Source organism: Elaeis guineensis, chromosome 9 (genome assembly GCF_000442705.2).
Source record: "Elaeis guineensis isolate ETL-2024a chromosome 9, EG11, whole genome shotgun sequence".
NCBI lineage: Eukaryota > Viridiplantae > Streptophyta > Magnoliopsida > Arecales > Arecaceae > Elaeis > Elaeis guineensis.
In genome coordinates this window covers 9,785,718-9,800,223 of record NC_026001.2, presented here as the reverse complement: position 1 = coordinate 9,800,223, position 14,506 = coordinate 9,785,718, and the positions used below count along the sequence as shown (strand labels likewise).

The 14,506-nt window shown below is 34.3% G+C and overlaps 1 protein-coding gene across 1 annotated transcript in view; it reads left to right on the top strand.

The window, feature by feature from the left end:
• Positions 1-14,095, top strand: part of LOC105051723 (ran-binding protein M homolog) — a 15,911-nt gene extending 1,816 nt beyond the window's left edge. The window contains 9 exon segments of the mRNA XM_010932299.4: positions 1-59; positions 2,458-2,544; positions 7,092-7,137; positions 7,942-8,018; positions 9,226-9,388; positions 9,868-9,936; positions 11,661-11,720; positions 12,747-12,833; positions 13,656-14,095. The exon segment at positions 1-59 is cut by the window's left edge and continues 88 nt beyond it. Of these exon segments, the coding sequence (XP_010930601.2) occupies positions 1-59; positions 2,458-2,544; positions 7,092-7,137; positions 7,942-8,018; positions 9,226-9,388; positions 9,868-9,936; positions 11,661-11,720; positions 12,747-12,833; positions 13,656-13,940 (933 nt within the window). The 3' untranslated portion in view covers positions 13,941-14,095.
• Positions 14,096-14,506: the final 411 nt, after the last annotated feature.

Here is a 14,506-nt window from a genome sequence, read left to right as displayed (position 1 = left end):
ACATCTGGTGATACAATAGGTGCTGGTATCAATTATGCATCACAAGAATTCTTTTTCACGTAAGTTGGTTGTTCGTCTGAAATGAGAACCTAGTTGGACTATCATAGTTATATCACGTGATTTGTTCATCTGTCAACATACCGATAAATTTGCTGAAGTTATTCACTATGATTGTCCTAAATGTTCTCAACGGGGTTTTAACTTTTGATTGCAGTTGAAGACTTTTGGTTAAAACAGAGCAAATTTGGGTTAGAATTTATCCAAAACTAATTTATGGGTCATATTAATGCGTTGTCAACATTTAATATCTTTTTTCTGTTAATTTTCTTTTCTTTCTTCCTTAATTGATGGAAAATCCATTCTCAAGTAAGTTCTTGCATAAATTTGAAATTTGGACTATGGGTATTCAAAAATTCACAACTGTTTGGTTTTGGGGTTTCGAGAAATTTAGGAGAAATGTAAAGTTGGTTGTTAGTTTCAAGACGTTAAAAATCAACTCGTTAGATTTAGGGGAACTGCACATTGCAGAGAATGAAAATTAATAAGAGAATTGTTTAATTTGAATGGCCTTGATGATTTATTTTCATATCCAGGAGCTAACCTTTTTTCTCTAAACCAAATGAAAATAGCATCAAGCAGCCAATGCAAGATCAATAGAGGGGATAACATGTAATTGCAACCTGTGTTACCCAGTTTGTTGGTTTATATGGTTCAAATTCAAATCCGTAATTTGCATTGCTACCCAATGAACCTAATTTGCTAGCTGCAAGATTAAAAACATATCTTTACTACAGACACGAGAAAAATCTATTTGCTCTGATTAATTGAATTGATGATGTAGTTTTTGTCCATTAATAAATACTAGCAACAAAATGTATCTTTTTGTTGAGTTACAGTTGGATCTTTGGATCATTTGATATATGTGCTAAGGCTTCAGACTCATATTCTGCTCAGCTATTTATGTTAACTCACATTATTAAGCTTTTGAATGAGAGATATTTTAGGACATTTCCTTTGCAAACTTTTCAGCTTTCTGACAATAACCAAGCTACCTGACTTCTTTATAGTTTCCAACAAGCAGGCCCTACCAATCCTATTTTGAATTCCTATCTAGCTGAACTTGATCACTTATGGCCCCAACTGCTGACTTTCTCATTGGTAGGAAGATTGCACCATTAGAGTTCTAATGGGACTCACTGCAACTGTGGGAGATTAGACTCCATCTCCAACTCCATAGAGCATCAAACATGATATGTTTCTCCTTGTCATCTTTTTGGCTGCGAAATTGCTCCTTTTTATAGTAAACATGGGGCCAGTGATTTGGGTAACTATGATCCAAGATATATAGATATGGACATAGGCATGCTACATTTGTCTCTTGGACCGAGAAATGAGCTTCGGCATGCAGAGATAGTGGTTTAGATGATAAGATTTCTTCAATTAGGTGCAAAAGCTGTGACATAGAACAGTTAGGCGGTTAGGATCTCTTCAATTAGATCTGATGCTTGGGATTGCTTTTGACAGATACTATTCATGCTCTTTTAGTATGTATATTGGGTTTATATAAATTAAACAAGATATTTCAGATCCTTTTATACGTTGTGAATTTTTTTAAATATATTTTCACATTTGTTTTTTTTTTTGGTGATGAAAATTGTTTAGAACATATCTTTTCTTTGCTTTGCAACATGCATGCAATCAAGTTCCCTCAATTATATTAAATAGAATCCCTGTGTTTGGGGAAGATATTAACACAATAAGGTATTAGTGTCTGTTGCTATTAATAAAAAAAATTGAAAATTAGGTGTTTATATAATTTCAACATGAAAATATAAAGGTGGTATAAGATTGTAATTTTACCTATGATATGGAGAGGATATTATGTGTTATGTTGATACAAATACATATATTTATTTTTAAAGCTTACCACATAATACATTATGTGTAAGAAGTTTTTTTTTAATTTATTAACAAACATTTTGTCTTTCTAATCATGTATAATTTTTTACATTTATGATGAGGTTCCAGACAAAATCATGATGTATTTGCTTGAAGGATATGCTGCATCAAAAAATGATGCTTGCCATGGTTTTGACTTATATATGTTCATGCCTTGTTATTTTTTTAAAAAAAAATAATTTGACCTGAAGCCACAGAAACTGGTCCTGAATTTGTCAGAATATTTCATTTTGGCTTTGTAAACTAGATCTGGTAGTAAGTTGTTAAATGTTGGTTCAAAATGTTTTCAATTTTGTAAGTCTTTCCCTTTTAGTTGGTAAACAGTCTATCCTGTTTAGTTAATAGGCACTCTTTTGTACTGAATGATGAAATTATTAAATTTTTGGGTTTTAGCCTGAGATTCATTCAGGATGTATGGCATTTTAATTGGTTGATCTAAATAACTATTGTCTTTACCGCTTTTATGTTTATTTAGAAATTTTTTTACTTGATTTGCAGAAAAAATGCAAAACTTGTTGGAACCAACACCAAGGATATAAAAGGTCCTTTGTATCCAACCATTGCTGTTCACAGTCAGAATGAAGAGTACGCCCTATGCTCTGTCTATCATAGTTATTTGTTTCCTAAGATTGTTCTTTTTTCCTCTTTTCTGGCCAGTGTGATCTAAATTTTACAAACACTATAAATAATCACCCTACTCCTTACTTCTGCTCTAGATACCTGAGCAGCTGAGCTTATTGTAGGTTAACACACTGGCATTCTTTATGTAGTTGAATCATGGAACCTTGACATTATGTCTTTGATGGGTATATTGGCTTGTGCTATTAGAAGTCCTTTTTCCAAAATTTTTCTACTGTCACATTGGATATTCAATGTGGTAGTAGTATAATTTCATTCATGGAGTGGCCAAAGGACCAAAAAGAGAAGATTTTGTTACTAGACTTTGAGAAGGCACATATTTTCAGTGATTCATGACTGTAGAATTGCAAGCTTACATGATGGGTTTAGGAAAGTAACAGTTGCTTCCATCTTCAGTAATTGTTTGTTTCACTTCTAGGGGTCTTTTTGTGAATTGTAGATGTCAAATCTATCTTTTTGCTTTGTATTTTTATAATTTATGGTAATTATTACATAGGATCACAGGTGGAAGAGAGAATAGAAAGAGGACTGAAGGAAGTGCAGAAGGAACATGAGTGGTACCATCATTTAGGTAGCAATCTACTTACCCCTGGGATTGTGGTTATGGTGCCCTTCCTTAAGTGCCACATAAGTAGAACTTATTTACAACATATTGTGAATTGATTCTCAAAATTTTGTCCGCAATTCAGTTTAGTGGAAAATATGCATGTTAGCACTTTTAGAGAGGTTGATGATCCCATACATGGAGCATAGGTATCACATTATCAGAACCCAAGTATAAAAGATTAGGGGTTGGTGACTCCATGATCACATTGACGATCAGGTTTGCTGGAAAATTTACATAACAGTACTTCGACAAGAGCTGGCATGTTTCTAACTGTGGCCTTACTAGGGATGGAAATTTGGTTGACATAAGTGTTATGATGATGCCTCATAACATGTTGGTTTTCATGTGCATCATGAATCATGATTTGATGTAATTAGTGTTTAGTTAACTTCATCATGTTTAAAGCATCAACATACCTTAGCATATTTTGCTTTCATGATGAGAAAGGTCATACATGTATTTGATTTGATGTATTTGTCTGCAGTGTGGCATCATAGGCATCTTAAGTTCATGATGTCTTAATAACTATTAAACATAGAAACTCGCAAGTAAAATTCACAGTACCATGATATTTAATACCAAACTGCAATTTGCAGTTACTGATCATATAGTGTGGTATCTAAAGGATCTGGAAGGCTAGTGATATTGTTGTCTTCGATGGAACTGTAGGATTTCAAGTTAATGACTTCAAACAAATGGAAGGTAATTAAGGGCAAACGTTGGAGACTTTGACTGTTGATATCAATATCAAAAAGCTCATTTTATATCAATTTGAAGAAGCTCAGTTTTCTCCTGATATCTTGTTTTTGATATTGGTATCAAGATGGAGAATATTTATCTTGTTTTTGATATTGGTATTAAGATGGACAATTATGAATTCTTCATTACATCATCAATTTATTTCCTATTTTTTCTTAGCTACTGTGCTATGTTAAAAAAGGTTTATGTTCTGGAGTCATAAAAAGCTGTTAAAGTTCCAAACTAATCGAGACTATGTGCTCCTGGTTTAGCAACTCTGGTTTTATGGGTCTGTGGGCAGGAGCAATGCCCCATTAAGTTTTTCATATGGCTGCTAAGTGATGCATGTCTGCAATATAAAGTTTGTGATGTGGAATTTGTGATAGTATTCCAACATTGGTTATATTTTGATCATGATCTATTGCATTCTTTTATGTATAGTGCAACTCTTGTAAATGCCACTATGTCAAGTTTTTTTAAAAAAATAGATGTCAAACTCAAGCATAAGGTTGTGTAACGTCAAAGTCGGGTACTACTGCGTTAAACATGTGATTTGACCTACTTGGGACCTTGAGATTGGCAGTCATTCTTCTTTGATTGCTTTGATAGCCAATACTTTGTAGATCCATCCTTTGGTTCTTTTTAAGAAGTCTTGCCAGATGACTAATATCGAACTTGTATGTGCCCAGGATTGTACTTTTATTTTATGGCATGCCAATTTGTGTTACCGAAAAGATGAGTGAGATCCATAAGTTGTGGATTGAGAACTTACTGAGTGACTAAGGTATTAAGGTCAGACTAATGCCCTGGTGCTTGTGGAGGACAGAGAGTTTTGGCTACTGATATGTCACAGGCTTGCAATGTGGTTCAATATGTAGGTTGATGCTGAACCAGTCTTCATTAAGTGGTTATCCATAGACTCTGTCAATCATTTCAGGTCATTTCTCTTTAGTTCTCTGATAAGTTCCATGCTGCCTCCCCAACTTCTTTTCCGACCTTCTCTAGTTAAAGATATGTGATAAATTTTAAGATACCCTACTCACCTTTCTCTTCTTCATCTGATCTTTCATTTTTTTCCTGTGTCACATAAATGAGGCATGGTAGAAGGATGATCCTTCATTTAGCTGTTCATGTAATGCTTCTTTGTTTTCTCAATCTCCTATGAGATCATTCCTCTCCAGTTCCCCCTTACTGATGCATCCTGCCACCCATCCACTCTTACATCTACATCTTCCTCCATTTTTCTCCCTTTCACACTAGCTTTCATTTATTATTTTCTATTTTTTTCTTCATTCCATGATAGCAATCCTCCTGACATGCTAGGGCCATCTTTTATCAAACTTCCTTGTTAATTGCAATCACTGTTGTTCTCTTTCTTATTATCCTTTTCGCTATTCATCCACTCTTTTTTGCGCCCAACCTATCTCACTGTTTCTTATCATATCGCTTGGTGAATTTCTGCAAGAAGCTTATAGTATAGTTTACTTGCTTATAAATCAGTCTAGTTACCTCATTCTTGCCACTTGTGCATCTTATATTCAGCCATATTTGTTTATTCCCTGTATTTTTTTTGAACTTCAGAATGATTACAGATAACTGAGATTCTTTTATGGACGATATTATGCTAAATATAGTTTTTTTTTTAAAAAAAAAAAAGATCTGTTGGCTTTTTATGATTTCAAAATTGCTAGCTTGACTTGTTTGATTCTGAAACTGACACATGATTGAGCATGTTATTGAAAGTTTGAGAAACATTAGATAGCAATCAGTTTTGCATCAGAGGTTTAAAAAAAAAAAAAAGCAAAAAAAAAAACAGAATATGGAAGAAGCCTTTATAAGTAACATTTCAGGAATAATGAGAAGCCTGATATGGATAAGTAGAGTGAAGAAGAAAGTTAATTATTTTTCCAATAAAAATGATTTAATGTGCTACAATCACAAAATTAGAACTTTTATGGCTGTTGGACTTGTTTTCCATAAACCTTGATATATGAATACCCCAAGACAACTCCAAAGCACATGCCTACGGACTGTCAAAATTTGACTCCTGATGGGTGCCCTGGCAGCCTGCTAGGCCTATAATGGTTGCCTAACTTGGTCATATCAGCAGTCTAATAACCATTTAGCCAATTAAGTCATATTGGCCTCTCCACCGTTGCCTGTCCTTGAGGAAGGGGAGGAGCTTGCGGGTGGGGGTGTGAATAGCTGGAATTAGATAAGCTCTTTTCTCCATCTTCCTTTTATCCTTGTTGCAGATATTGTCTGCATCAGTTGCTGTCTTGGGTAGCTGGTCATTCCACTGGGCATTTCATCTAGTGTATAAGCCATTGGTGCAACACTTATATACCATTTATTGCCTGCAACTTTCCAAACAAATTGCAATAATTTTATAGGTCATCATAAGTTCTTTATCTATTTCAGTCTTGCCATCTCTTCTGCCTGAATAATTGAGTTAGGGTAGCCTCCTTTGAAAAGGAGGCTGCTTAACCTCCAATATGATTAATGGCACCCCCCTGATTAATTTCCAAAGTAGATTTAACAGCTGCTCGCTTGGGGTCAAAATGGAAATAGATAAACCAGAGGTGAATTTTGCTTGGAAAAAATAGCCTATCCACTTTGGGGCAACTTAGGCCTGTCATCAGCTGCAAGTCATTAAAAATACATGCATCTTTTAGATGGATTACTTTTATTCATTGTGTAGATGCCTGTTGTGAGGTTTAAGATTTATATTTCCTACTTCGAAATAAAGTAATGGATTTTGACGCAAGTACGCAACAAATATTATCTAGCTTCATGAAGCTAGCCTTGTGTGATGACAACATTTCAGTAACCTACTCCTATCAGTGAATGTTTACATGATGAACATATAAAGACAATACCGGTTGGACATCAAAGAATTTATTAGAATGGTTTTTGTCATGAGAACCTTTTAGCATTTGATTTAGAAATATAATGCATGTCAGTTTTGTTAGCTTGCAGAGTTATTATGGTGGTAGCTCTTGGGTACTTTTTGTATCCTTCTTTCATTTTCTGAATTGAAGTGATCAGACCTAGCCTAATCTTTCCTCCAAAAAATGTGGCTATAGCAGTATTCTCCACCTTTTTTGAATCTGAAATTTGGAAATGAATTCTAATGTTTATTCATCAGGGTGACTGTCAACTTTGGGCGTCAACCATTCCTTTTTGATGTTCAGGTATGCTGTAACTTGGATATTGTGTTTCCTTATCTTTGGATGCTTAGTATGTTAATGTTTAAACAAATTTATTGTGTTTCCTTATCTTTGGATACTTAGTATGTTAATGTTTAAACAAATTGATTGCAGTTTGGATGGATTAATATATGTGCTGTGCTCTCTTATTTCTTAAATTCTCTTTAAGAAATTCTGTAAATAGAAATTTGTAAATGATCCATGTATTCCCTTAACTATATGAAATTCAATATTTTCATTTACTTGCGGAAGGGTTAAAAAGCATGCATTCTTGTGGCTGTAGCTATCCATTGTTGCTGCTTAGTTTTAACCACTATATTTTGTTAAAATTATTACAGTGAAAGTTAAGTCTCAGTTTTACTTCTAAAAGAGAAGGTTTGCTGGTCATGACTATTGGCTTTTTATTGACTATAGACTGTCATTGACTTGGTTGCAAAAGATCTCTTAGATTGCTTGGTTAACATGATGTCTGCATCATCTTGAATTCCAAATGCAATGCAGTTTTGTGACTATTTGAGTGGAATTGCTATGGCTGTAGCTAAACAAGGATTTTTTTTTTGGGATGTTCATGGTCAATGTAACTATTATTGGAGGTATATCAAGAGATGAATTATGTGAGTCATATAGTTGACATTACTAGTAAACTAATTTGCTGCAAGTTGATGTCTTATAGACTGCATGATGTTATTACCTTACTGATCGGAAGATGTGTCGATAAGGTTGATTGTTATGAAATAGTGTCTTTTCAATGCTTACAATCTACTACTTACATCCTATTCTTCTGATCAGACTTTTATATCGGAAGAAAGAATGAAGCTGCAGAAAATGGTTGAAAGGTTGTCCCTACAGCCTGATGTCAGTCATTGGTATGATTCTGTGCCAGAAAATCATCTTTCAACTAGATTGTTTGACTAGATATACTTAATCCCGTGTTTGGTTGGGGTCATGAGAGAGAGGATGGATGAGATTAGAAGGATGGATGGTCTTTATTCACTGTTTAGTTTAAAAAGTTTTAAGAAGGATAGATGAAAAAGAGGTCCACCAATTTGCATTGGATGGAGCATGTGAGTGGTGGATTTCTGCATTGACAACATTATCCCTCATCAATTTTTTAACAAAAATATAACACTTCTTCACTTTTTCATTCATTATATATATATATATATATATATATATATATATATATATATTTTATCTATACTATTAATTCTGTACTATTAAATTTTACTACTAATTATTTTGATTTTAGTACGTAATTATAAGTAAATAATTAGAATTGTCTTCTATTTTTCTATTTATATTTATTATTTTTAGTTAACTACTTGTTTAAAATTAATTAACTATTTGAATTAAATTATAAATTAATTAATTATTTATGTAATTAATATATATAAATAAATTAATTCATATTATAATTAATTTATAAAGTCATCTATTAAATTAAATTAAATTAAAATATTTATATAATTATAAATTATAAAGATTATTAGTTTATACATTGCTCTACTTTTTTTGATATAAATAAGAATTATAAATTGATTGTAATAATTTTTTTTAGCAAAGGATAGTTTAGTAAAATTGTCTTATAAATATCATCCATCCATTTTTTCATCCCTCTTCCAAACAGAGGAGAGAATCATTTCTATCCATCATTCCATATTTCACCAAAAATACGAGAGGATGGATGGAAAATCCATCCATCTTCTCTCTTATCCATTTTTCCTCCTCTGTCCATCATTCCTCTAATCCGTCCTTCATACTAAGTAGAGGGTAAAGGATTATGTTTGCTATCGGTGGGTATTGCCCCATACCAGGCAATACCATGCCATACTTGTACCAGCCAATACTTGGTATGGGGTGTATTGAGTGTCAGTATTGCCGAACCAACCCCTGTACTGGGTGTACTGGCACTATACCACCATGGTACCATTATAGGTCAGGTATTGAGATTGCAACCTTGGTTTGCATAATTATGCAACTTATTTGTTTGTGAATTTTGTGTTGGTTTACTTTTTTTTGTCTGTGATAGCCCTTGCTGCACTCCATAATTAAGTAATTCTATATCTGTGTTAGGATTGTGCGTTCCTATCTGCTACACTATGGGTACCAAGATACCCTAAATTCATTTGACAGTGCAAGTGAAGATACATGTCCTTCAAGTTCTATAGCACAAGAAAATGGTTTTGGTGAACAAGGAGACATATATGCACTTAGCCACAGAAAGGTTTTGCGCAAGGTACGAGAGTTATCGTGAATATTTTGTGCATTACCCAAATCATTTATTTGAGTATGGCAATTCAGTTTATCATTTTTGGGAGTGAATAAATGGTTTTATCTGTGCACCTAACTATCGCATTACATTGTACAACTTCCGGATCTGCTGCATCAAATATGTGAAAAATCACATGTAGAAGTGTTAGATGATAAGATTTAGGACAATAAATATCTCAAGGAAAAAGGTTTCTCGTAATGTTTGACCTCTAAAAGGTTTAAAACAGTTCACTGTGCTGCCTCTCTCCACTTCTGTTACTTCCTTTTTTGAATCAGTTATTCTCAATTTTTGTCTTTGTATGCTGGTCTATGTCAACTTTGTCTTTACATGCCTTTTATATATCTGTTTTGTCATCAGAGAAACTAATTAGACTGATTTTTTTTTTTAAAAAAAATTAAGGAGTGTCATTTATGTATTCTAACAAATTATTTCTAATAATGAAGCTCATCAAGAATGGGGACATCGATACTGCATTTCAAAAGCTTCGAGAATGGTATCCTCAGGTTGTGCAGGTATACTTTTGACAAAATAAATATACATGGAAGAACTTATGTCAATTCACTTAATAACTATCTTGCTTATTTTTCATTTTTTTTTTGTATTCTTCCTTTGATACACTGTTATTTATGCAAATGCAAAGAGTAAGAGAAAAGCATATGCCAAAGTTATGTATTCAAAACAACATTATGAACATACGAGCGTGGCAACCTTCATTGTCTTATACTGTTATTATCAGCAAAGCTTTACCAAATGAGTGGAACACCACTCAAGGAGATTAAGCACCGTTCATTGAGGAACATAAATTCCACTGCTTCCTTTTAGTAGAGCCTTTCAAGTTGAAAGTTCGTGGTGACATAAATATTTTAAAATTCTAAAGATATAGAATATGCAACATGCTTGTACATATCCAAAAATAAGATGGTATCAAGACCCTAGATAAATCTTACTTAAAATTTTTAAACCAGACACAACTCCAGGTTTGCCTTGTGGAGGTTCATAATCGTGCATATAATGTGATGGAGTGCAGTGCACTGACTTGTGATTGAGAATTGAGGAGCAGTGTTTAGAGTGGATATTATTCTAATTAGGGCATAAACCACATAATGTCAGTTAAAAAGGACTTGAACACCATAATAAGAGTAATTTGATGGTAATGGGCATGCTTGTAAAATCATACACGACCTAGCGATGCGCAATCATGTACAAATGTAAAAGGAGAATTAAAGACAACATGCTGACAGCACATCCAACGTTTATAACATGTATGCAGAACTACAAGCTAGTGCGTTAACCTTTTCTAACATATTAGATTGTAGGTGCAACATATACCAAGTGCTTGCAAATAGGAGGGTGGATAGATCGTAAAATTTATACTACAGTGCCAATGAGGAATGTGTAGGAGCAGTACCATTTAGCCAAATGGGAGAATCAAAATCAAATGATCATTGCAAGCACCAGGAAGTAGCAAAATTTTAATTGATGTAATCAAATTCCATTTGGTTGGGAGTAACTTGATTTGATAAGAAATCACTCAACAGTGTGACTTGGATGCTTCAAATTTAGCTAATCTCTTGGTTGACATTCAACCTGAATGCCAACCGACTTTTATATCAACTGCAGTGAGAGGCCGTATTCACAGAGGACATGTTAGTTCATATATCCGTCAGTACTGTGTTATATATCGCATATTATGTTCAAGACTTTGAGTTAACTTGGTGAAGGAAAAACAAATCGTTGCTTGCTTTTTGGTTTTGGGAGATGAACATGTATGAAGCTTTGGTTTGTCACTTTAATCTTGACCCATTTGGGGCTATATATACATCTTCACCTGTCATAAACACTGATTGATGTTATTTTGTTTGTTGTTTTAATCTTATCGTCTTCTGTTGCTGAGCTTGAATGCTTCATGCATATTATATGTATCTTTACCAACAAATAGCCTTCCTCATTTACAGTTTGTGAATGTTAGTTTTTTTTTTTTTTTCAAATTAAATTTTTTGAGACAATAAAGTACTTTTTCACAGTGGAATGGTGAATTATATGTTTTTACTGATCTGACTTTGTTATTTTGATGTATGTGTTTAATCTGTACTAATTTTAGTTATATTATTTCATATCATTCCATTTTGAGGCATATTTTTACCTTCTATAGATTAGGCTTTTAAACTCATATATTCCTTCTGACATGATACATTTGTACAGGTCTTGTGACTAAAACAATTGTCTATGTCTGCAGGATGACACATCAATTGTTTGTTTCTTGCTTCATTCTCAAAGATTTATTGAGTATATCCGGGTACCTCTCTACACTACAAATTTAATAGCTCTAAAGTGAATTGTTGTTTATTTGAGGAATAATGAATGTCATTACCATATCTTAGCAGATTTTTTTTTTTTTTTTTCATTTACTGTTTTTTTAGCATTAGAAACAGTTTAACCCTTATGCGCTCTGTCTGTGCATTATTTTTTTCATTTAGATATCCATGATGTATAGATGAGGGCAACTTAATCTCTGTAATGAACTATTTCTTTTTAATTACTTGTGTTGAACAAGGGTGGTGGGCTTCTTGGCTTCATAGCATAACCTTCATCCTGAAGCAAAAGATTCCTTTATGCTACCAATTGCAAGGAGCCCTACAAGCTTCTTCATAATGTAAAGAGCTGATGAGTTGCCATCGAGTGGCTTAAGTATGCCAATGACTTTTTGCTCTGGCGGCTAACTTGAGATTTTAACTCCTCTCTTCTGTGGTTGAGGGATTCTGTGGTGAGATCATTAGTGACCCATGGCACTTGGGCCATGCACCTAGTTGGCCTGTTAATGGGTTTAATATTGAAAATGCATTTATTCCAAGAAACTGATTTAGTGAATGTCCGTTTTATGAGTAATTAAGAGAGGGGCATCATTGCTGCTAGTATTTTCTTTCTACAGTCTCCATTTGTTGAAATGGTTTAGATCGTGTTAGGACACCATGAACCATTTCGTTACATACTTTCATCTGGATGGGAAATTGTGCACTTTTTGGTATGAAACTTAGCTTTTGTTAAGTTGCTTTTATTACAAAGAATTTTTGGATTATGCCAACACCATGGAGTTCTGCAGGACATTTATCAATTTTTGCTCAAACTTTTCTATGCTGGTCATGCAAAAAGCTCATTTTCATAGTACACTTGTGATTAAAACTTATAAAGAATGGAGAAATATATAGGCAGCAGAAACGGGCACATTCTTATGTTTAGGACATGTCTCTAATTTCTCTTGTATTATAGCTGTATATCACTCCATATGTGAGGCCTTTACTTGTTTTGGTGATGTCTGTTTTAGGTTGGGTTCTTGGAGGATGCTGTAAGTTACGGCCGTGCTGAACTGGCCAAATTTTTTTCAGTTAAACCTGTTGCTGAGCTTCTTGAGGTAATGTCTAGAGCTTGACAATTTTGGATCTAAATATTCTTTAAGCGGCATATTTTCTTTATGTAATGCTTCAGCTTCAGATTATTGAAACTCCTTAGCCCTGCAAATTTTTTCGGTATTCTATTACACCAATACTGAAGCATTAATTTCAGCTCAGCATCCATAAATATATTTTAGTTACAGTTCATAATATTGCACTCAATAAAGATTATATGGAGGGGGATGTGCAATTGAGGTTTCATCAGATCCATGAAAAGCAGGTAGTATCTCTAAAAGCTGGTTGTCTTTCAGGTTCAGAACCTGCCGGCCTTCATCAGGGTTGTGGGGAGCTAGGGTTACTTGGGATAGATCACCCCCTATTCTGCAGCCAATTAACTAAAGGCCTCTTCATCCAAAAAAAAAAAAAACCAAGGGGGATGGTGGGGTGGTTTGGTTTACAACCTCCAAAATTTTCTGGAAATGAATCATCACTTGCCAGCAATGTAAAAACAAAGAGCTGACACTTAATTTTGTCTTTAAAATCAAAATTTGCAAGTGTATTACTGATTAAGCATTTTCATTTACAAGGAAAGGCATCTGGTAATTATGATTCTGCAACAAAGAGCTAATTAATCCCTCTACACACCCCCCCCCCAAACCAAAACCACACACCAAAAAGAAAAGAAAGACACACACCCACACACAAAACAAAAGCATTTTCATTCATGAGGGGACAAAAGCATGAGCTTTCAGGATGATTTTATCTTCATTATGTTGCCTGAAAGTATTGAGAGCTGAGATTTTAACAGATCATTCTATTGTCTTAACCTCTCCTGTTGGTAGGATGTTGTTGCGCTGCTGGCGTACAATCCACCTTTGGAATCATGTGTGGGCTATCTACTTGAGATGTCGCAGCGTGAGTTTGTTGCAGATGCGGTGAATGCAGCAGTCTTATCGACAAATCCTAACTTGAAGGATCCTGAGAGCTGTATGCACACAGTCCTCGAGAAATTACTGAGGCAACTGACGTTGTGCAGCCTGGAAAGAAGGGCATTTAATGAAGATCAAGGGGAGGCTTTCTTTCTCCACAGAGAATTACACAGGGCAGGAAGGGCCAAGTGTAGCTAGTAAGAAACTTGTCCAATGTGAACTGGCAGATGCTTCTTGTATGCTGCACTAGTTGGTCCCATTTTTTCGGCAGGTTATCAGGCAAGCATGAAATTCATGGTTTGGCTTTGAAAAAAGCTTCTGATGATCAATGCGTAAAGGCACTTTGTCCACAACACTGATGAATTCCGTCAGCTTTTCCTTGTGCCATTTCCAGCACAGGGAACGTCCAAACTGTAATTAAGTTACAATGTTTCAAACCATGAGTAATTGTCCTATGTCTTCATGATGTTAAGTAAGTGCATGATTACTGTTTGGACAGGTTCCTGCTTTGCCTTGATTCTGGGTTTGTGGATTTTCTGTGACATGGAAAAATGGCTCTTTTTATGAGCTTGACCCTCTAGATACCTTAAATATGAAGCCTTGAAGAACTAAAGATATTGAAGCATTGTTATTCTTGTTCATCTTGCCTGACAGTTATTTACATTTCTAGTAATGTCAGCATCTTTGTGATTATTGCACTAATGCTTTTCAAAATTTTGATCTTGTTCTGTATGACAGCAAAATGTGTTTGTAAATACCATCAT